This window comes from Maniola jurtina, chromosome 16 (genome assembly GCF_905333055.1).
Source record: "Maniola jurtina chromosome 16, ilManJurt1.1, whole genome shotgun sequence".
Classification (NCBI taxonomy): Eukaryota; Metazoa; Arthropoda; class Insecta; order Lepidoptera; family Nymphalidae; genus Maniola; species Maniola jurtina.
The window spans coordinates 11,711,186-11,735,988 of NC_060044.1; the positions used below are offsets into that span (position 1 = coordinate 11,711,186).

General features: G+C 36.8%; 1 protein-coding gene across 2 annotated transcripts; it reads right to left on the reverse strand.

Moving 5' to 3' along the window:
- Positions 1 to 833: 833 nt before the first annotated feature.
- LOC123872920 lies at positions 834 to 3,382 on the reverse strand. 2 transcript variants are annotated; one of them, XM_045917520.1, is made up of 4 exons: positions 3,185 to 3,382; positions 2,484 to 2,633; positions 1,905 to 2,070; positions 834 to 926 (listed from the first exon to the last, which is right to left on the reverse strand). In XM_045917520.1, exons 1-4 carry the CDS (start codon positions 3,299 to 3,301, stop codon positions 865 to 867), a joined length of 495 nt encoding a protein of 164 aa, XP_045773476.1. In that variant the 5' UTR covers positions 3,302 to 3,382; the 3' UTR covers positions 834 to 864. The 2 variants fall into 2 exon arrangements, with proteins under 2 accessions (XP_045773476.1, XP_045773477.1); XM_045917521.1 differs by having other exon boundaries at positions 3,177 to 3,237.
- Between the last annotated feature and the right edge of the window lie 21,421 nt (positions 3,383 to 24,803).

Genomic DNA, 24,803 nt, shown 5'->3' on the forward strand with positions numbered 1-24,803 from the left:
TATTGAGCATTGTGTATGGTTTATTTTTAATAGGATTTATTTTATTTTTATCTTTTATCGTAAACTATTCGGAATGGAAAACATTGTATGAGAGGTAAACTCGTGTATTTTGGATCAGTTTATCTGCTAATTTCATTATTCATATGTACTTGAAAAGAGCAACCGCCGAGTTTCTTGCTGGTTCTTCTCGGTAGCAACGGCATTCCGAACCAGTGGTAGATTTTTTTGACGATTCAAAAGCACTTGTAAAAGTTTAATTGAATAAAAACATTTTGAATTTGAATTACCTAAGTACTTACTGTTTTGGCAATTTTTGGTACTTCTTTTGGACGTTTTAAGGGATTCGGATAAGATTCGGATATAATATCTTTGGTGTGCCTTAGTTCATTTATGTTTGAACTATTTAGTTAAATTTTGTTTTTTTTTTTGCATTGCATTTGTGTAAACACCTGTTTTTGTATTAACCTGAAGGTTCAATAGTGGGTTTAATGTTATTGACTTTATTTTACTCTATACTTTGGGGCTATTTTACTATAATAATTATTGTGAATAGCTTTAGAATATTGTCATGAGTTTTGAAACATAGAATTATTTAAGAATGTTTTTATTAGTTTAAGATATATTTTGCACTACGTTTTTGAAAGTCTATTATGATAAATATATTCTACGAGTATATTGCACGATTGCCTTGATCTTACTTTGTTATTTTTACATCCATAGCAGACACGGTGTGGATAATAGGTAGGTATACATATTCATAATAAATAAATAAAATAATAAAAAAAGTAGATGCATATTTTTTTATTAATAGATAACAATAAAAAAGAGCGATATAGTCATAATAATTGTTTTATCATTCTTACTTTACAGGGATCTGAGCAGCCTTATATACGCGTGTATTAATAGTACATCATGGCATACTACAGCTGAAAAAAAAAGAAAATAATTTAAATATAAAAATAGTAAAGTCAAGTTTACTAAGATAGTAATATCGATTAGAGCAATCTATGTAATAATCCGAGATATTATGGTCGCTAACTATAGGCCTTATAAGAAAGAGGAGACCCGTAAGAGAACCTAGAGTGACTAGCATATTATTGTAAATTGAATACTTGAAAAGAGCAACCGCCAAGTTTCTTGCTGGTTCTTCTCGGTAGGAACGGCATTCCGAACCAGTGGTAGATTATTTTGACGATTCAAAAGCACTTGTAAAAGTTTAATTGAGTAAAAATATTATGAATTTGAATTTAATTTGAATAGCTTAACGGGTTGCGAAGCTGAAGACTATGGTAATGGGCATGGCACATAGTTCGAAATACCGATAGATGTTGGGGTCCCAAGGTGATGATGACCTCTCACCGGAAAGCGCAGCGTTTAATGACCACTGGAGTGCCACTAGGTGGGCAGACGACATCAAACGAGTCGCAGGGAGCCGCTGAATTCAGGCAGCACAAGACCGTGGCGTGTGGCCATTCGCTATAAGAAACCTATGTCCAGCTGTGGACGTCCAATGGTTGATGATGATGATGATAACAATGAAGTAAAAGTTACTATGCACCGCCATTGTGAATCGCGTATTCTTAACCCCCGACCCAAAAAGGGGAGTGTTATAAGTTTGACGTGTGTATCTGTGTATCTGTCTGTGGCATCGTAGCTCCTAAACTAATGAACCGATTTTAATTTAAGTAGTTTTTTTTGTTCGAAAGGTGGCTTGGTCGGGAGTGTTCTTAGCTATAATCCAAGAAATCGGTTCAGCCGTTTGACAGTTATCAGCTCTTTTCGAGTTACTGTAACCTTCACTTGTCGGGGGTGTTATAAATTTTTAATTTACACTTGTATTTAAAGATATTATTGTTTGCTTCCCTAAAGAAAATGTGAAATACTTAATCATAACGTATACTTACTGAAAACTGATATGGCCAGAATGGCGAATAAAATGGCGAGCAAAAAGTGCACTGTCAAATATCCGGTCCGACTGAAGTACAGTCCGCCCATAACTCCCAGTGCCGTTTCGTAAGCTGCTATTGTGAGGCAGAGCCATATACCGACCTGCAGTGCCCAAATCTTCTCCTGTGAAAAGTATTGGAAAATGATATGGGACTTTAAGGTTCAGTCGTTCTCTTTTTACCCGACTACGGCAAAGCCAAAAGGGTTATGATTTTAACAGTCTACTTATATACTATGTAGGTTTGTATTTATGTGTGTTCCACCGTAGCGCCTAAACTACTGAGCCGATTTTGGTGATAATTATAAATATATAAAATATCATACAATGTTATATTATATCTATCGGCAATTCGCGGGTCGGGCTTTAGTACTGTTTAACTCTACTGGCGGATGTCTATGTCGTAACTCTTATTTGCTATCTGTATGCCTTTCAGCCCAATTCAAGTAGTTTGAACTGTGCGTTCATAGACCAGTCAGTCAGTCTGTCAGTCAGCTGTTCCTTTTAAACATATATTTGAGAGTTAATTTGCACTTACTTCCAACGCCCCCAAGAATAGGAACAATCCGTTGAGAATGATGAAAGGTACGACCGCCACAATCATGTACTGTATAACTTTGGACATGTGTGTCCCTTTGCTGTTGCAGAGTACCATGTACCACAATACCATGTAGCATATAACTGATATCTGTAAATAATAACAATGGTATCTTCAGGGTTCCTTACTCAAAGAGTGACAATTATAGGCCTCCGCTGTCCGTCCGTCTGTCAACGGGCTGTATCACATGAATTGTAATAAGAAGAGAGTTGAAATTTTCACAATGTGTGCACAAAGTAGAGTGGTCAAAGGCAGAGTGATAGCCTAATGGTTAACACGTCAGCATTCTATTCGGCAGGCTCGAGGTTCGACTCCGGGTACGCATCTATAACTTTTCGGATTTGATATGCGCTTTAAGAAATTAAATTGTAGTATCTAACTTGTTTGGTGAAGGAAAACATCGTAAGAAAACCTGCGTGCCTGAAAGATCTCTATAATCAAAGGTGTCAAGTCTGGCCAACCGCATTTAACCAGCGTGGTGGTACCAAACCATTCTCATTCCTGAGAGGAGGGTGCACAATCGGGAGACAATAATGCGCTGATGATCATGATATTACGCAGGCACTAATACGCAGGCATTAATATGCTACTGGTCCCAAGTCCTTCAATTTGTTATTAAAAGTAGGTACCTACCTACTTACTAATTTTAGCCATCCTATACATATTACAGCCTGTTTTAGAGCCCTCCTTCTGAACGCCAATTCATCTTGATCTAAAGGTCTCAAGTCAGGGCAAAATATCATATTAAATCTTTCCATTCCATACGTGATTTTATATTTCTAAAAAATACCAATTTTTTTACGAAAATTATCATAACAATAATTTGAATGTTTCAATAATATGACAATAGCTAATAAATATGACAGTCTCATCAATGACAGTAGATGACAACAAAGCACCTTTGATTAGCAAATCAATGCAATGCACATGCATTAAAGATATCGATGATATCAAAGAGTATAATCTGCGGAAAAGTATTTAAAAAGTACTCTATGTAATACATAAAAAAACCGGTCAAGTATGAGTCAGACTCGCACACGAAGGGTTCCGTACTGTTAATATAAGAAATAACACTTTCTGTGATGTAAAAACAAATTCACGGTTTTCGCATTTTTCCCTTTACTTGTCCTTTAGGACATGTATCTGCCAAATTTCATTATTCTAGGTCAATTACTATACTTCCCATATTAGGTATAGATAAAATGCGTACCAGCTCAATAGGTTCAAACGCTTGAAATTATGCATTGGTAGGTACGTAAGTTTTTTGTATAGGGTAAACAAGACATGATTGTGAAAAATTCCAAGGAAAAGGCCCAGAAATATCGAGTTAAAGTCACAGCATACGTAACGAGTTTTTTCTAGTAACGGACAGAAAACGGGAGAATTTCTTGAACTACTGTAATAATTGGGTAGCTAAAAAACGGACAGAACGGGACGTAGTGTCCCGTATATTTTGTCGCTATATTTTTATATGCAACGATGTCAAGAAATCATACCATTCCGGCCGGCACGAGAAAAAACGCGTTATGTAGGTATGCTATGATCTTTAATTAAAGAGTAACTCAGCATAATCAAAGCACTCCAAACAACTAGAATCAAACTAGAGAGCTTAAAGGCCTCAGTACACATTGCTAACTGTTATGTTTGAAGCGAACTCTAAATCTAAAGTAAACGTTACGGCTAGCACTTGCAAGACAACTATGCTCAGTATTTATTGCAACAAGCTGCCAGAACTTTAACAGGGTCGTAGCACCGCAACAAGGCACCGTGGACAAACTGAACGACGCTGTTACCGCCGGGCCACGATTTTCTCGCTTAGGGAACGTCTTATGTAGGAGATTAAAAGCGAAAGCGATTGCCAACTTCAATAGCTATGACAGCTGTTTGTTATTTGGCGCGCCACTTAACAGGGCTCTCTCCGTCACTCGTTTCCACTCGTACAATCATCAATCATTCAGTTCATACAATCGTAGTTCCAATTTCATTTGAATACTAAGCAACCAAAGTCCATGAAATTTTGCAGACATATTCTAGAAACTAATATCTGTGTCTGTGGTGTTTTATATTTTTCTAAAAATATGTAGTTTTAAAATTACAGGTGCTCAAAGATTTGTATGAAAATTTTTAAGACCGCGTAACTTTGAAACCGAATATTTTAACGGAAATCTGGAAAACCACAGACATAGATATTAGTTTCTAGAATATGTCTGCAAAATTTCATGGATTTTGGTTGCTTAATATTCAAATGAAATTGGAACTACGATTGTATGAAACGAGTGACGGAGAGAGCCCTCTTAACGTTCGCATCAAGATCGCTCTCGTATGACTACGCGTTATAGTCGGATATTACGCCTGTGACGCTGCAGCCGAGAATTTCGCTTCGACCAACAACGACGCAGTTTTAGTTACTTAAAAGGCGAAGGACGTCAACAGTACCGTGGAGACATGACTTTCAGTATTTATTGCATCAACCTGGCAAAACTTTAACAGGGTCATAGCCCCGCAAAAAGGCGCCAGAAATAACGCAATTTTAGTTATTTAAACGGCGAATGACGTCTAGTACCACGGAGTCACGACTTTCGGTATTTATTGTATGTAATAAGCTGCCAGAAGTTTAATAGGGCTGTTATAGCACGGTAAAGGGCTCCGCGGACAAACTATACAACGCCGTTATTGCGCAGCCACGGGTTTTTACGCATAGGGTTAACGCAAACCGAGCAACAAAAAAATGCTTGAACTATACTAACTAATAAAATGATAATGACTGAAACTGAAACACAGCCAAAAAAGAGTTTAAAATAGCGTGCCAGAGATAATTACTTATGAATTTTCTCTTACACTATTTTGAACTCTATTTCAGTTGTAATTTAGTTAGATACGAGGTACCAATTTTTTAATAAACAATAACTTTTCCGCGAAGCCCACGCTCGCATTAGTTGTCACAAACCACGTACGAGTAGTTACGTTATGACATAGTACTTTTTAACCCCCGACCCAAAAAGAGGGGTGTTATAAGTTTGACGTGTGTATCTGTGTGTCTGTGTATCTGTGTATCTGTGTATCTGTCTGTGGCATCGTAGCGCCTAAACGAATGAACCGATTTTAATTTAGTTTTTTTTGTTTGAAAGGTGGCTTGATCGAGAGTGTTCTTAGCTATAATCCAAAAAAATTGGTTCAGCCGTTTAAAAGTTATCAGCTCTTTTCTAGTTTTCTTGTAGAAAAGAAGGTTAGATAACCGTTAGGTTCATAATATTATGTCAATTGACAAATGTCACGCTGTCAAGATGGACGTTGTCTAGATACATAATTATTTATTTGAAAATGATGTTTTGGAAAACTCTGATCTCGGATACTTTGGATCGTAGGAGCGGAATAGTCCAAGAAAATCGGTTCAGCCGTTTGACAGTTATCAGGTCTTTTCTCGTTACTGTAACCTTCACTTGTCGGGGGTGTTATAAATTTTTAATTTACACTTGTTGTAATCGTTTTTCAATAAAAGTCGTGGCCCTGTCACTATGTTTGAAGAGCCTTATGCACATTGGCACCATCTTGCGACGCAGCACTCGGTCTTTGATTATACGCTTTGAAGTGAGTTCGTAAAATATCTTGCTCTACAGCAGAATTCGAGCCTGATACAGGACTGATATTATGTAGCACATCATAATACATGGGGTTATTCAAGGGGCGGACCTACAAATTCCTGGAAGGCCAGCAATGCATTGACCATTCTTCTGGTGTTGGAAATATTCATGGACGGCGGTAATCACTTAACAACAGGTGACCCACCAGCTCGTTTGCCCGTTATTTTTATTAAAATAAAAAACCAACAAAGTGCTAGTTGGACTTGCGCTTCAAGGGTTCCGTATTACAGAAGAAATAAAACGTTAAGAATCACTTTCTTGACAGACACGACGGACAGACAACAAAATGATCCTATAAAGGTTCCTTTTTCCTTTTTAGGTACGGAAGCACCTCAGAAGAAGTCACGGGTATCATATATCATATCATACAGAGATACCAAGGTTGCATCCTGGAGACGGATACAGGCTGCTTTATATCCCGGAAAATCAAAGAGTTCCCACGGGAACTATTATAAAAAATCTATAACAACGCGGACGTAATCAAGAGCAAGCAACGCCTACTTATAAAAAATAGCTAAGCGAAGTATTTTTACTTCAATGGCTTTTTGGCAAAAAAGGTGCCTGCCTAAAGATTCCTAATAATGCTAAGTGAAATTTCAATCGAGGTAATTTGCATAGAGTAAGTAAATAGATTTATAAAGTGGACTGTCTGCAACACCTCTAAACACTTGACTATAAAAACAAAAGTTCACACTTTAGTTAAAACTTAAGGGCGTGTCTAGACAAAGCCATTATTCACGTACGTAAAGTTGCAGAAAACGCGTTACTTCTTTACATAAACGAGTTCTATTAGGTACCCCCATATACCCAATAATAAATTTATAGTTTGCTTGTAATAAACAAAATTTATTACATCGTAAATCTATCTATATTATGATGATCCGAATGACAAATAGTTCAATTCCTACTTTACAACGGTTACGCACTCATCCGATCCGAGTCCATAAAAATACCGAATTTGGAATATCCAAATTAGGAAACAAGCTTACGCTGTGCGCACAATAGTTAGAAATACCCTTAAACTTAATCTCACTATGTTATCAAAGGAATCTCTGAGACGTGCTTGTTAGCTACTGAGAAGTCTCTATGGCCTCCTCCTAGCGCAATAATTATTATTTATCAAACCAGCTCGATATTATATTACATAAAAAACCGAGTGCGAGTCAGACTCGCGCACTGAGGGTCCCGTACTCGGGTATTTTTTCCAACATTTTGCGCGATAAATCAAAACTATTATGTATAAAAATAAATAAAAATCTGTTTTAGAATGGACAGGTAAACACCCTTTCAATTATGATACCCCCCTTGGTATAGTTATCTTACTTTGAAAATTGAAACATATTTTAATTTTTGTACATGATGTGACCACAAATTCGCGGTTCTCAGATTTATTCCTGTACTTGTGCTATAAGACCTACTTACCTGCCAAATTTTATGATTCTAGGTCAACGGGAAGTACCCTATAGGTTTCTTGACAGACACGACGGACAGACAGACAGACAGACAGACAACAAAGTGATCCTATAAGGGTTCCGTTTTTCCTTTTGAGGTACGGAACCCTAAAAAGTGGATAAAAATTAAGGGAAAGTGTTATACCAGATGTGAAACACATACTTTCCTATGTGGTACCATTGTGGTGTCTACTTGTACATAACAGTCAAGTGCAACAAAGTTTATCTGAAAATACTTTTAAACAAAACAGTTAATTAAAGACAATTACCAGTCACCTACTTGGAATCGAATTTGCATTAAATCGATTTGCAATTTATAAATTAGTTTCTTCTCGAGCTTAAACTCTAAATCGCTAAAATAATGCATTTCAATGTGAAAAACTTAAAGCAAAGTGAAATCCGAAGTGTAAAAGTATTTTTACTGAAAAATACTTAGCTCTGCAAAACCAATAAGAGGCGAGGTATATTAAGTTAGGTGTTTAATAAGTAGGGACACCTACATTTTGATTCATACTATCAGGACAGCAAACATAATCTGTTCTAATACATACATTTTGAAATTTCTGTGTCATTTGTTATGTCAAAAGTGCGGTTTTAGTCCTTATTTTAAAAGTGAAATGTACTTTGACATGACAATTGACACATAAAGCTACAAGTGTAAATTAAAAATTTATAACACCCCCGACAAGTGAAGTTAACTAAAAGAGCTGATAAGTTTCAAATGGCTGAACCGATTTTCTTGGATTATAGCTAAGAACACTCTCGATTAAGCCACCTATCAAACAAAAAAAAACTAAATTAAAATCGGTTCATTAGTTTAGGAGCTGCGATGCCACAGACAGATACACAATACACAGATACACACGTCAAACTTATAAGACCTCTCTTTTTGTGTCGGGGGTTAAAAATGGCGAGTGAGATCTCAAAATGTATGCGCTTTACTTCCATTTTATCAGGTTAGCTTAGTGAAGGACGACCGAAGACGAGGTGCCAGCCAGATAGCCTCCCAGTGTGCCTGGGTGCTGCTGGTCTCTTTTGGAGTCTTCCGAAGTCAAGAGCAATATTTGGGACGGTGCGCCCCGGTAACATGACTAATAACTTTTCTAAACAATATAGTAAGTTTGAAAGTAGAGCGCCGCGGCCGGCTCCAAAAAATGTTAATATAGAACTACATTAACTAATATAATATATGTATTGAAGTCAGTTTTTTTATTACTATCATCATTGTAGTGTTACCTCATTCTGAGAGGAAACCCTTAATCAATAGTGGGCTACCGATGAGTTGAGATGATGTAATCAGGACTGTCCCTTTCAAATCATGGTGCATGCTAGTTCAATTAATAAGACTTGGGACTAGAGTCCAATCGGCAAAGATTTGCATAGCGCAAGCGAGTTCCGAACAGACCAATAGGTATTTAAACTTTCGCTTCTACTGGCGTTTAGAATTGCTTTTACTAGACTGGTCAGTTTGATTTGTTACCAAAGTCACATTAAAATCAACCCGAAATGTTTGCTACCAATAATAAAATTGTTAAGACATATTATAATTGTTAAATTATAATCTTAATTGTTATATTATATTATAATTGAGTTGTTGTGTTGTTGTTTTCTTTACCATCTACGTTATGAAAGAAAAAACCGGTGAAGTGCGATTCAGACTCGCATGTAAAGGGTTCCGTACCATCGTTAAACATCATTATGCACTGTACAAGCACTATGTTGTTATTGATAATTTTTTAATTTGCATGGGTGCCATTTTGAAATTTTTATTATTTGTTGTTATAGCAGCATTAGAAATACACACTGTGTGAAAATTTCAACTCTCTGCCTATAACGATTCATGAGATACAGCCAACTGACAGACGGACGGGCGGACGGACGGGCGGACGGACGGGCGGACGGACGGGCGGACGGACGGACGGACGGACAGATTGAGGGACAACGGAGGATTAGTAATAGGGTCCCGTTTGCAACCTTCGGGTAAGGAACCCTAAAAAGCACAACATCGGATAAAAAATAATGTGCAAACTAAAATTCCACGATTTTCCTCTTCACGTCAAATATTTTTATTATATTTTCGGATTGCTAATTAGCTGATTATGTATTTTATTTTACTAGCTGATGCCCGAGACTTCGTCCGCGTCGATTTAGATTTTCAAAAATCACGTGGAAGATTTTTGAATTTCAGAGATAATAAGTAACTAAAAAGTGACACTCTCCAGCAGGGTTATGCTGTATCTCAGTGGCACACTAATTTCGTGAAAATTTCTAATAATTAAATGTCAAACTCAAATTTTCTATTCGCTAACGTCAGTTTTTAACCAAGATGACGTCATAGACAATGACTCTCGATCATAGCCATTAATGGGATGGAATAGAAACCGGAAATGCTTTTTCACGTATATTTTCGTATCGATAGTTTTTAAAACTCTATTCACTAAGCAAAAATGACAGTTTGTAGTTAGAAACTTTATTAGGTGGCTACGATCGTTTTAACAACTAGTCGGGACCAGTGTTTTGCGACTCGCCACTATAATCCGTCCGTTTTATAGAGGTAATAATTTTATAGCAATCTCAACGAATGTAGAGATGTTTTAATTTCGAAGGATTTTTATTAATTACAAATCGGCTGAATTCCGCTCGGTTTTTCAGAAAAATATATTATAATAAAAAATTGATACCTAGTACCTAGGTACTTACCTATTAGTTGTAAAAAGGTAAGTAATATAAAGTAAGGTTGGTTCGTCGGAGTTAAATTATTGTTATTTTGTAAGCAAGATAATAATTTAAAAAAAATATGGCTCGTGCCGTATTGATGGGGCATGCTGAAGAGCAGCGCCAACAAAAGGCGCTACGGGTCCACAGGCGCAGGCTGTGCGATATGTATAACCCAATGGAGCTGCCAGAAACAGAGTTCATTGCGAACTTTCGTTTGAGCAAGGCTGGCTACCAGCAGGTGTTAGAGGAACTCGGGCCTCACCTCCAAGCCGCTCGACGAAGGACAGCTGTTCGCATTGAACTTAATGTAAGTCTCATGTTACCTACATGAGACTTATGCGAACTAAAGTACCTATTTCCTATCTTTGTACCTTTTCTACTCCCTTTACAACCTCTCGCACTGCCAAGGGTCACTGGTAGAGATCTCTTATAGAGAGATAAGTGCTTCCCTGTCCACTTTTACTTTCTTTGTCTCTTAATTGTTACAACTTTCTGGTACAAAATAAAATAACAAATAAAAATAAAATTCTGATATTTATATTGAGGAAGAAAATATTGAGATTAATTTAACACAAAAATTGGATTTTATATTTATTGCAGATCCTAGCAGCTCTGCATTTTTATGCCACGGGTACATATCAGCGCCCAATGGGGACATCACATCGTGCAGCCTGGTTTCCTAGAGGCCCTCCAGCGTATCGACCCATCGCAATATCGCGATGGGTCTCTGCAAACTCGACCAAGAGTTCGAATTGGCGCACAGAGACTTTTCTTCTTGGAGGCATCTAAATAGACAAAATATGCTTCATGATTTCGTTCAAATTGTGTGCTGAAGGAATAATTAGGTAGGTACACAATAAAAGCACTCAAGAATACTGTAATTCTATAGTCATTCTATAGTCATAATTCAAAGTTAGGTACTACAAAACACTAATCTATGCAAAACACAAAACCGTTTAAATTCAAGTCAAAGTTCAAACTGATGTAATGTCAATGTCAAATGTCCATAGATAATAATTAAAAACTAGTCGAAGTCGTACAATTTAAAAAGTCTTACATTTCTACTACGCTACCTGTCAGGCAGAGATATTTAATTTGGCCATATAAAGTCGATAAAATACGCTACTATGTTAATGTTGGCCAACTGCCAAGTGTTAGATACTCGTAATTAGTTAGCCACGCATTCGATACGGAATAGAAAAACACGTGACCTAAATTTCATGGATTTCTAACTGGACTCAGTGTCTAACGAAAACTTTCAAAGATACTGAATAGCCCTGCAGGTCTTCAACTATATCCGTAAAAAATCAGATCAAGTCATCTTTCTGTTGCAGCGTGATTGAAGGACAAACCAATGATCCAATAAACCAACACACTTTCACTTTAATGTTGGGCAGTGATGGTTAGTGATTTGAAATATGTAATTTGAAAGTTAAAATTAGAAGAGGAATTTTGGAGGATTTTTCGAGGAAATTTACCATCCTCTCCAATTTTTCCCAAAAATAATCACAGATACGTCATTGAAGTGGATCTTCATAAAAGTTTTGCTATCACGAGTAACTTCGAATATCTGAGAGTTATTCGAATAACGAATTTTAAGACTCCTTTTGCTCTGTTGAGTTGAGAAGAAGTTTAATCCCATTCTATATTTTCATCTTGACTTATAATCAAGTTTTATCGACTTTTACTCATGACTTGTTTACCTAATAAGCTTTTGTGCAGTTCACTACCCAAATATCGGGTATTGTATAAAATTCGATGGCCCTATTTGGTACAATGGATAGGCGCGTTGTGAGAAAAAACAATCTTTTTAATGTTTCGTACTCAAAAAAGACGACTCGTTTCGTACTCGAAAAATACTTTTTGACCCCCGACCCAAAAAGAGGGATGTCATAAGCTTGACGTGTGTATCTGTGTATCTGTCTGTGGCATCGTAGCTCCTAAACTAATGAACCGATTTTAATTTAGTTTTTTTTTTGTTTGAAAGGTGGCTTGATCTTAGCTATAATCCAAGAAAATCGGTTCAGCCGTTTGAAAGTTATCAGCTCTTTTGTAGTTCTTACTGTAAGCTTCACTTGTCGGGGGTGTTATAAATTTTTAATTTACACTTGTTTACTGTTTGAATCTCGTTGGATTAAGTCGATGCATTCACAAAAGTTTTCTTAAAATTCAACGATCCTCAAATTGTTCTTTTGAAAAAGTCAGCAATTCCCAATGCCCCATGATGCTGGAATGAAGAAGACGCTTCCTACTAGGGACCAGACGAGCTCCAGGGAGCTGAGAATTCTGTCCATTTTTATCTTTTTACTTTTATTAAATTTTGATACAAATAAAAAAAATACAAGTGACCCAAGAGCCCAAGACACATAAAGTAGAAGTTCCTTCGAGAGACCTATAAGTATGACCAGAAGTGGACTACTATTTTTTGATATAACTAAGTAATAGCCACAATATTATACTAATTTTATCCATGTATCCATACTAAGAGTATAAATGCAAAAGTGTGTCTGTCTTCTGCTAGCTGTTGCATTTTATAACGACAAAGGTTTTTTGCAATACAAATGTTCACAACTGGACCCCTTTTAACGCCCCATCTGTTTAACCGATTTTGACGAAATTTGGTACAAAAATAGCTTGCGGAAAACCAAAGGTCCACATGGATTAATTCGCAGGCATCATCTTTTTGGTACAGACATAGATTGAATCTTAGAAATAAATAAAGGCTACTTTTGATCCCGAAAAATCAAAGAGCTTCCACGAGATTTTGAACAAACCGAAACCCATGCGGACGAAGTCGCGGGTCTAGTTGTCAATATATCGAAGCAAGACATAATATTTGTAGGGAATAGAGACGTCTTGCCAAAAGCCATCGGCGCTATATCAGGGAGACGGTATTTTAAGAGCGAGTGTCTTAAAAGCTTCCGTGGAGTTTACGAGTCAAAAGCCATCATGTTTCATTAGCTGGAAACCTATGGCTTTACGTTAGTGCATCGGCAGATTGGCCTCGTTCCATGTATTCTGCAGACGATGTAAAAAAGTCCACGTACCGGGGTCGTAGTAACTTGTTGTTTGGGGACTTTATCTGGCTTTATGTCATACAGTATCGTTCATTTTATTCACGAATGAATCAGTATTCCTACATGGTTTTTAGGGTTCCGTACCTCAATAGGAAAAAAGGAACCATTATAGGATCACTTTGTTGTCTGTCTGTCCGTCCATCCATCTACCCACTTGGTATAGTTTATCTTACTTTGAAAATTGAAAGTACTTATTACTTATTCATGAACACATTTTAGTATTTTTTGTAATGTAACCACAAAATGGTTTTCGGATTTTTCTTTTACTTGTGCTATAAGACCTACTAACCTACTAAATTTCATGATTCTAGGTCAACGGAAAGTACCCTATAGGTTTTCTTGACAGACAAACAGACGGACAGACAGATAGACTGACAACAAAGTGATCCTGTAGGGGTTCCATTTTTCCTTTTGAGGTACAGAACCCTCAAAATAAGTAAGTAGCTTATATACAAAAAAATGCATTAATTAATAATAATTTTCAATGAAAAAGTTTTAATAAACAAGAACTCATTAGCATATTTTATTCCAAGAGAAAATAATATTATTACCAAGTTTATTCTTTGATTTCAATCGTTATAACTTTCGGCACTTCCAAATTTAGGATGTCCCGTGAATATTATTATTTGTACTTGTTGGCAAAGCTTTGCTTTTATGATTAGGTACTTAGCAATAAAGTTTGCTTATTAAATAAAATGTACTTAAGGGCGGTTACGCACTCATCCGATCCGAAACTGTGAAAATACGTTCCGAAGTAGTCATAGAACTATTGGTATGGTAGCTAGTAGCACTAGCTCCGACTTCCGTCATCCGAGTTCTCTCCGTCATCCGTGAGAATATCTCGGATGTGCCTCGGATTCAAATCGGACGTATGACGTAGATATGTCAAAGATGTCCACTGAATTTGGATCAGAGGTCGGATTAGTGAGTAAGCAATATCCGAGTTCGGTCTGAGTTTTTTATATCCGTATTTTCACGGACTTGCATCGGATGATTGCGTAACTGCTCTAAGTCGGGTTTTCCAAGATAAATCGTGGACTGTCTCTTATAATTAATTCAAAGTCTGCAAAATTTGTTTGTCTTTAAACATTACAATAAAACTTAAAACTAACCTTATCTAATTACTATACAAATCATGCTCGCGTGGAATGGTGCCAAGAATATCTACTGGTATACATTTCCGCGCTGGACAGCCAGGCTGATCCGTTGCGCAAAAAATGAGCCATCCTGATTCCTGCTGTCACCGATGAGGCTATAAATCGCGGTAAAATTAAAAATATTTTAGCACTAAGGCTCCATGGCTCTAGGGTCTCCACGGCAAGCGGAACAAAAATGTAACTCTCGATAAGAGTAGCACACTTGCGCCGCCCGTTGCATATGTTGTTGTATATTAAATCTTGAATTTTTTCTGGTAGGAGGCTTTGGCCGTGGCTATATTTGAGCCATTACAAACGTGCGAACTGAGTCATAAATCATTTTGGCAGAGCTTTCGCTCGCACTTACAGACATCTTCGCTGCATCATCACTCACCGCTATGATCGCAATCAAAGGCTAACTTGTTACAGAATAAAAAAAATATGCCACCACACCCGATCCTCAGCCACTCATCTTTTCACTCATGTCGGCAGTTCTCACTGGCCGACAATCTTTTTTATTTCGCAACGTATTTTTCAAGGAAATTCCTGTCAGAATTCTTTAATATTATATTAAAATTTCATGTTAGGGTCGATAGCAATTAGGAGTCCTTGAATTTCAAATCTCATCTCAAAGACGAATCGTCTCAACCTGTGCGAGATTGGTCCGCGCTGTTTTATTGCGGATCTCTGAGAAAATTAATTAAGTTTCAACATTCTCTTTGTGGGATGTAGAGGAAAATTTATGTAATATTATTATAAATGTTACAGTATGTCTCTCTGTCTGTTACCTTTTCGGAGCTCAACCCCTAAACCAATCTTAACGAATTTTGGCATAGCTGGTAGCGGTCATAGAGTACTTATTATACTTTTCAGTTCGGAAAATCAAAGAGTTTCCACGGGATTTTCAAAAATCTAAATTTAAATCACCTATATTATGAGCTGTGATTCATAAAAAACTAAAATCCTAGCAACTATGTAGACGTAGTCGAATGCTGTAATAATACAAATAAACATAGTGTTGATGGATGAAACGAATGAATCGATGCATTTCGGGTCAAAGGGAGCGTTTGATTGGAATCGCTCCGTATCGTTGAAAGCCTATTGAATCGGTCCCATCTGACATTTTGATTTCATTAATTTTGTAATTTTGGCTTAGAACGCGGTGACCTAGTTATGGAGTAATTAAAATCTGTGATATTCTAATAGATCATCATCATGATCACTAGCAACCGATAGACGCCCACTGCTGGACATAGGTTGCTTCTAGAAACTAGATAAATACTAACAAGTGTAAATTAAAATTTATAACACCCCCGACAAGTGAAGGTTACAGTAACTAGAAAAGAGCTGATAACTTTCAAACGGCTGAACCGATTTTCTTGCATTATAGCTAAGAACATTCTCGATCAAGCCACCTTTCAAACAAAAAAACTAAATTAAAATCGGTTCATTAGTTTAGGAGCTACGATGCCACAGACAGATACACAGATACACACGTCAAACTTTATAACACCCCTCTCTTTGGGTCGGGGGTTAAAAATACGTGTCTAGCACGCGCTAGCTCTCACTCTATATTATTTCAATAGAGCTTACCCACTATACTCGTAAAAGACTCGTAATTGTATTACCTTAAATAAACTTAAACAAATTCCGGTCAGCACAAATATTGCAGTAGGTACCTACAGCTAAAATTGTAATTTACTAAAATTGTGTAATTTTAAAAATGGCTGAACAAAAGTAGACCCATCTGAAATAAAACAAGCCTAAAATAACACTGGTGCATTATTCGAATTGTACCGTAAAATAAACAACACGCTTTATTTATGTTTTCTGTATTTTATAGAGCTACTGAAAAAATAAACGCATTTTAATATTCTCTTGCTCTACGTAAATGATTTTTTTCCGCACATGATTTGTGAGTGTCGCTAATTATCATATTCCAACAGTGCTGAGCATGATATTCTAAGTCCGTATAGAAATACCAATCAACAAAATCTTTTTAACGCGAACTCGATTTATTCATCTGAAAAAATTGTACTTAGATATTGTGTGTTAAGAAAATATGAACATTCGAGAGCTTTGTCTAGTAGTTTTTGAGTAGTATAGCTATAGTTTAAAAGATAGCAATCAAAAATATATACCTAATGCTAGATGTTGCCTCCAACTTCATCTGTGTGGATTTTGGTTTTTAAAAATCCCGTAGGATTTCTTTGATTCTCCGGGATAAAAAGTTGTCTATGTCAGTTTCCGGGATGCAAGCTACCTCTGTACCAAATTTTATACAAATCGGTTAAACGGATGGGCCTTTAAGAATCCTATGGGAACTCTTTGATTTTCCGGGATAAAAAAGCCTTTGTCCTTCCCCGGGATGTAAGCTAACTTTGCACCGAATTTTATCAAAATCGGTTAAACTGTTGGGCCGTGAAAAGCTAGCAGACAGACAGACACACTTTCGCATTTATAATGTGAAACTGATTCCACATGAACGAATTGTCTAATTTCTTTTACGAAAGTGTAATAATATTATCCTGAGTGTAAAATACCAACATACATCAAAATATAGGCCTCCGTATTCAACCAATTTTTTTACAATCTAATTCCCGGAAGGGTAAAAGGTTTTGTGGAAGCCCTCAAACCGTGCCAGGGAATGCAAAAGCCTTTTTTTAACCTTGTTGCTTCTTTTCCCGTTTTCACCAACTAACAGCGCTGCGGATAAAATAGAAACGAGAAATTGATTTATAAAACAAAATGAAGTTTATACTGTAAAAAAATATGCTTTAATTATTCCTGTAAATAGAAAACTTGTCACGAGCAGCAACATTATAAAACAAACAAAAGAACGCCGTTAGGGTACGTGCACACCACCAGAGCGGGGTGATTCTCTAACTCATTGTCTAAAATCTAACACGTCTGGTGCGAGGCTTCGGCCGTGGCTAGTCACCACTCACCACATTACCGGCATAGCTGGGCCGCCAAGCGATTTAGCGTTCCGGTACGATGCCGTGCAGAAACCAAAGGGGTATGGGTTTAATAAAACTGCCATACCCATTCCAGGTTACCCCGCTTCCATCTTAGATCATCATCATCATCACTTATCACCAGGTGCGATTGCAGTCAAGGGCTAACTTGTATCTGAATAAAAAAAAATAAAAAAAATAGCCACTGAGCTCATTTGACATTGGTTTGTTCTACGTTGTTGCTTCATTGAGAGATATAAAAATATTTTTTCCTAAGAAACCTTTAATGAATTAAAAATAAATGTCAAATGAACTTGGCCGCTATTATTCAGTGGACTTTGAGTAAGCGAATCAGTAGGCTAAACGTGTTTTTTCTTTTTCAATGTCTAATTCCTAATAGCTGGGAGAAAACTTCCTGCTTATAACAAGCAAGTTATTTGTTTCTTTAGCGCTAGATACATGCATTTACTTTCATGTTGTCTAAGGACCATAGATTTTTGGGGTCATGCAGTTTTCCTAAAAAAGTTTCCTTTTACCGAAAGATATTATATTATTATAAGTCCGGTATGATGCTGCGTAGAAACTGCTTAGGGGTATGGATTTAATAAAACAACTATACCCAAGCAAGCATTATTTTGTTTCTTTAGCGCATTTTCTCTCATATTTTCTAAGGACCATAGATATCTGGGGTCATGAAGTTTGCATGCGGGTACTCAGGTACCTAATATTTACCATGCATCGTATATAAATAATACATATTTTGTGTGAACTAAGCTTAACAATCGAGACATAGAAGGAATAAGTCTGTCATTACCAGAGAGCTTGTGACGTCATAGTGTCCTCTTTAAAGAAGCAACATGCCTAGATTTTAAACAAAATATATAAATAGCAAGAATCTTTTTTTTTCGTATAAAAATAACAAATAACCGAGCAGGCGGGTCACCTGTTGTTAAGTGATCTTTAACAGACTGGCATCACAGTTCAGTTGTCGTACCGTAATATTTTGATGTTGTGGTGGCATAAAATAAACTGCCTCATGCTGCTTCGGCATGCCGAATGCAGTATTGTCGCATGTGGTAACTTCGGCGTAAAACATCCTTAAAACTGACCGATCGAACTGTTTGTAGCCTGTGATATTGGCGCTGACTAGCTACGCGCTGGATCGTCAGCGCTGACGTTCAGCGTGAGAAGTAAGTGCGGTTTTATTAGTATTAGCGTTTTTTCCTGCGTGGTTTATGCTTTTTTCGGCCTAGGCACTTATTCTGCCGTTTTCACTTGAACCAGTGTGTCAATCAGTACCAAAATGGAATCCAACTAAGAAACGGTTCGCGTGCATTCGAGTTTACAAGCACTAATTCTCGTACCAGAGATGCGTATAAAAGCGCAAAAGAACGCCCATTTGAAAATCCTCTAAACTAGACTTATAATATATGTCTACGTTATAGAGAGTTCTACAATGCGCGATCACCTTTAAGCGGACTGTACGATACCCGGCAGTAATTATAAAGCCGGGTAATACCTTGGGAGAGCAATAAATATTGTATTCTTTAGCCTTTGTATGACAGTTGTATTGTGTGTAATTTTATTCGTTACTTTTGACTTAATCCGCCATTGTTTTGTGTTTTTTATTTTCGGTATATAGACTACAGGCCCATGTTTAAAAATGGATGGGTCATATGAACCACCAGGTGACGTATACAGGACGATATAAGAGCATAAAATAATAAGTTTCAGCACTATGCCGTCACTTGTAAGCTGTCCAACAGAGTGCTGGTGAGAATTGAAAAGTGCAGGTAGAGTGAGTACATTTTGGTCATATATTTTTGTACGGCATTTTTTCCATCGATAGATCCATGAAAAATAATAAGAAAGCGCGCAGTGCCGTAAAAAAATGGTGCGCCACAAAGTCAGTAAATGTTTTGATTTTCTGACAATTTCCGGGGTAAATTTGGTCATTTAATTCTGTACGGCACTAGTTTCATACTGTTTCAATACAGCCTCTAATCCATTATTCCGCAACGCCGTACAAAAATCATGCGACAAGGGGAAAAAATTGAGGGTAGCAACCCCCTCTCTTTCCGTGGTCCGGGGGGTGATTTGAGAAAGTACGGCTTTGATTCCAAAACATTATCTAGCACTCAAAAGTACTATTAAAAATAATGCCGTAAAAAAATGAGTGTTCATTTGAATGTGTATCAATATTTATCTTAATTTCATGGTATACTTAATTTTTAAAGCTGTAAAATCATTTGACTCTGTACGGCAACTTTTTTTTTAACATGATAGTGTAAAATACTATTGTTATATAGTATTGCCGTTCAAAAGAAACTGTTCTAAAAAAAATTATAGATAAATACAAAAACTGAAATTTTTCAAATTATTGCAAAAGTTTAAATATTCATAGATTAATAAAATATAGCAATTTTCTACGCTTTTCCCTTGTTTTAAATAGTATTAAGATAAATAAATTAGGAAAAAATTATGCCGTACATTTTAATGCAGACCATATCTTTTAGGCTGATGAAAATGACGCTACCATTTTAAGGGTAGTACTTTATGGCCATCTGATACTGTACGGCATTAACATATTTTTGAAGAGAACAATTGATAATATGATAAAATCACTATGCCGTCTAACTGAAGTGAACGGGTGTGTATATAATATCCACATCCCCTACAAACCTTTGGACCAACGAAAATGTACGGCATGTAAAAAAATATTATCTATGCATAAAACACTTTCAAAATAAATTAATTTTATGTTGTTTCAAATCACCCCCCGGACCACGGAAAGAGAGGGGGTTGCTACCCTCAATTTTTTCCCCTTGTCGCATGATTTTTGTACGGCGTTGCGGAATAATGGATTAGAGGCTGTATTGAAACAGTATGAAACTAGTGCCGTACAGAATTAAATGACCAAATTTACCCCGGAAATTGTCAGAAAATCAAAACATTTACTGACTTTGTGGCGCACCATTTTTTTACGGCACTGCGCGCTTTCTTATTATTTTTCATGGATCTATCGATGGTAAAAATGCCGTACAAAAATATATGACCAAAATGTACTCACTCTACCTGCACTTTTCAATTCTCACCAGCACTCTGTTGGACAGCTTACAAGTGACGGCATAGTGCTGAAACTTATTATTTTATGCTCTTATATCGTCCTGTATACGTCACCTGGTGGTTCATATGACCCACCCATTTTTAAACATGGGCCAGTAGTCTAATATTGTTTTTTGTACAATATATTTTTGGGTCTACCTACCATTTTATACTTAAAAGAATCGCGATATGATAATAATAACAGAGACTCTTCCAAAATACGTAAAAATCACGTTCTTTGTAATTCTTAAGTTAAGTAATCATTTTAAACTATCGATTAAACTAAAAATGCACGTAAAAAATTTATGATGTCACATTTCACTATTTCATACAAGCTCCCATAGTAAACGTGTGTTTTGATGTTTCACGAAAATTTCCTGATCTAATTAATTGGCAACATCCCTATGTATTTAAATACCTAGGGATCGTTATTAAACCTAGTCGTTATTAAACGACTGACTGAATAAATATTGTGTCTTATATTAGTTGTGACGAATTTACTTGTTTACTAGCTGATGCCCGCAGCTTCGCCCGCGTGGATGGGTCAGGTCCCCTGCAGCATCAGGATTGAGGAGTTGGAATCCAAATTTTTTATGAAACAATGTCGCAAAGTTCCTCTATCGATTAAAAAAGAAATGACGCAAATCGGTTCAGAAATCTCGGAGATTTCGGTGTACATAGGTAGAAAAACACAACTCCCTTCTTGAAATTCGGTTAAAAAAGTAGCCTATGTTACACCCTGATCAATCCTCTACTTGTATGTGAAAATCCCGTTAAAATCGGTTCAGCCGTTTCGAAGATTAGCCTTTTCAAACAGACAGACAGACAGACAGACAAAAATTTTAAAAACGTGTGATTAAGTTATGGTATCGTTCAAATAACCATATGACCTTATTATGTGGTAGTTATTTCGAAATTACAGACAGACACTCCAATTTTATTTATTAGTATAAGATAACAAGTAGGATAGCTATGCATGCCGGGAACAGCTAGTTATACATATTATCTGGACACAGCTTTAAGCCACTGGGACGCGCTAACGTAATACTTTACAGGCCTGAGATTTATCCGGGCTCCAGTATCCCGCTGTAATTAAGGCCTAACTTGGTAGCGTCATAGCTTTGCATTCTTTACCCTTGTGTGACATTTGTATTGTGTAAAGTTGCCTTTTATTTTTCAGCTTACACTGAGCTTCGCTCTTTTGATTTTCTTTTTATTTCATTTAAGCGCAGTGTACACAATACAGCGATATAAATGTTGTACTAGATGGGGCGCTTCATAGTCACAACATATTCCAACGGACATCGAGGGACTTCGTCTGTGATGGCGTTTGCTGGCGCGCATGCTGTGCTTGTTTGGAGTGTTTTTTTTTGTTAAGAGTGGCTGGTTTTTATGTTAGTTGGTGTTTTTTGGTGGTGAAACTGACTGGGAAGCGCTCTAAAGGGGCGCCGCGCGTATGTCGGCGGGCGCCGGCACAGACGGAGTCCATACTTGTATAAATTCAATAACTTGAAAATATCACAAACTTGACATTGGCTAATCAGAGTAAAGCCAGATTTAAGGAAAAAAAAAACGGACATCGATGTTCGCACTTCTGTCAATCGTAATCCGCTTTAGACAAAACCCATTCATACAAACATAGATAAGTTATTAAAAAATATAGGTACTAAAGCTACTTATATCTACTTAAATAAGATACCTAATTTCTTCTTCTTCTTCCTGAACTTGTCCCACTTAGGATCGGCACATTTCTTCTTTTCCACTCCCTTCTGTCATCCATCAACGTACTATCCACCTCTTCTTTTAACTTAAATATGACAATGTGAATGATAATTTAGAATTATCATGCAAGTTTAATTTTTACACATATTGTGTCTAAAGCGGATAACGATTGTCAGTTTGGAAACCGATGTTCGTTGGAACATTTTGTAACTGGCAAGCACCGCATCTAGTGGAACATTTATATCACTGACACAGCACTTTTCCCCGACTTAAGTTGGTTTCCTCATTTTAAATACGCACTGTCACTTCCTCGTTTCTAACGGCACTGCTATAATAGTTCACTGACATATTATATTATAGTAGTAGCATTGCATATTATAGTACAGTGGGGCCTCTAAAAATTTTGAAATAAAAAAAATTCAAAAGGTTTTATTGAGGGTTCGGTTTTATTTTTCTTTTGAATTTTTTTTAACTAGGTATATCAACAGAAAAAAATATGTCAATCTATTGCTTCTTTGTTGCGTAATTGAAGGACAAACCAAAAAACGAACTGCATGTCATTGAATTGTTCATGTGTTCCTACCCTAAAAATATTTAATATTTGTAGTTTTAAAGCAAAATTTTGGCTGGCTAGCCGATCAAAAAGCATTTTTTTACGTATAGATTTCCCATGTTTTTAGTACTTAGTAATAAAACAAGGAAAACGTACCTGGAGGGAATTTTTTTGCTCCACAGTTGACGATCGACGTGAATGGGGAATGTGTTCCACTTTTCAGTGAAATTGCAAGTCCGGCCCGTCGTTCTGTATTTGTTACTACAAAGGCTTTTGTTCGTCTCTACGACGAATCAATATCTATAGGTTGAATCAGCTACAAAATGGTAGTAAAATACGCTTCGTCGTTATTAACTGCCTCTTTGATCTCTCTGGATCATGAGCTTCCGGGTTCAATCTCGGATCAAGCCAGTAAGAGTTATTATGGTTTTATCGGAATCCCTACGAAATACATGACCAGCAGTGGTATTATCGTTTGAGACGACAACGGAGCAAAGCAAACGTATAGTATTGAAAAGGCAACATAATATAATATAATATATAAATATATATTTATATATAGATACGTCATTTACAAATAGACGAAATAATCATCGTTCTTTTGAGGAAACAACTTTATAAGAGGAAAAACTGACTGACTAAGATATCAACTTCTGCAATAATTGTAGTTTCTCTCTATAGGCTAATTAATATTATAATGTAGTTCATGCCAGCGAATTCGTCCGCGTGTATATATTATCTTTCAAAATCCCGCGGGAAGCGGGATTTTCGCAGGATAAAAAGTAGCCTATGTGCCATGTGTTAACCCAAGGTATAATGTACTTAACTCTATTCCCAGCCAAATCCATCCAGTAGTTTTTGCGTGAGAGTAACAAACATAAGCACACACATACACACAGCCAAACACACAAAAACGCACAAACACACACACACGATTTTATAATATTATATAAAAATACCTAATGCCATTAGGTACCATCCACAAAGCTGAGGCACATGCGCAAATGCCCTACTCTGTGGCTGAGGTAGATCACACTAATATTATAAAGCCGAAAGTTTGTGTGTGTGTGTGTATGTTTGTTACCCCTTCACGCAAAAACCACTCGACGGAATAAGCTGAAATTCGGAATGCAGATAGATAATATCCTGGATTAGCACATAGGCTACTTTTTATCTCGGAAAACCAAAGAGTTCCCACGGGATTTCAAAAAACCTAAATCCACGCGGACGAAGTCGCGGGCGTCAGCTAGTGGAGTAATAAGTAAAGAAGAATGCTCGCATAACAAAAGTAACTTCAAAATGCCAATAACAGCGAACGCGAGCGCCGCGGCAACGTTCCTGCATGAATATTTCATGATATTGCATTGACTTCCACTTCCAGTTAACGGGGTCTTCAGTACACTCCCGCTACATAACCCCAGTGTAACTGGTTCCGCATATTCCGAATTACACTGTAGCCATATGACTGTAGGTAATATAGAAGCTTGTTTAAAGTGTTATACGGGGACAGGTGTTGTGGATGTTCCGTATTAAAAAAAACCGGCCAAGTGCGAGTGGAACCCTCGCGCACTGAGGGTTCCGAACTCAGGTATTTTTTCCAAATTTTTGCACGGTAAACCAAAAACTATTATGCATAAAAATAAATAAAAATCTGTTTCAGAATGTATAGGTAAAGCCATTTCATATGATATTCCACTTGATATAGTTATTTTACTTCGAAAATTGAAACATATTTAAATTTTTATTTAAATGATGTGACCAGAAATTCGTGGTTTTCAGATTTATTCCTGTACTTGTGCTATAAGACCTACCTACCTGCCAAATTTCATGATTCTAGGTCAACGGGAAGTACCCTATAGGTTTCTTGACAGACACGACGGACAGACAGACAGACAGATAG

Excerpts from the sequence above, each read along its gene's own strand:
- LOC123872920 (XM_045917520.1), bottom strand. The coding sequence starts at position 3,301 with ATGGAAAGATTTAATATGATATTTTGCCCTGACTTGAGACCTTTAGAT. Across the intron at positions 2,071-2,483 it reads TATTCTTGGGGGCGTTGGAA|GAGAAGATTTGGGCACTGCA; the intron begins GTAAGTGCAAAT and ends TACTTTTCACAG. Across the intron at positions 927-1,904 it reads TCTGGCCATATCAGTTTTCA|CTGTAGTATGCCATGATGTA; the intron begins GTAAGTATACGT and ends TTTTTTTTTCAG.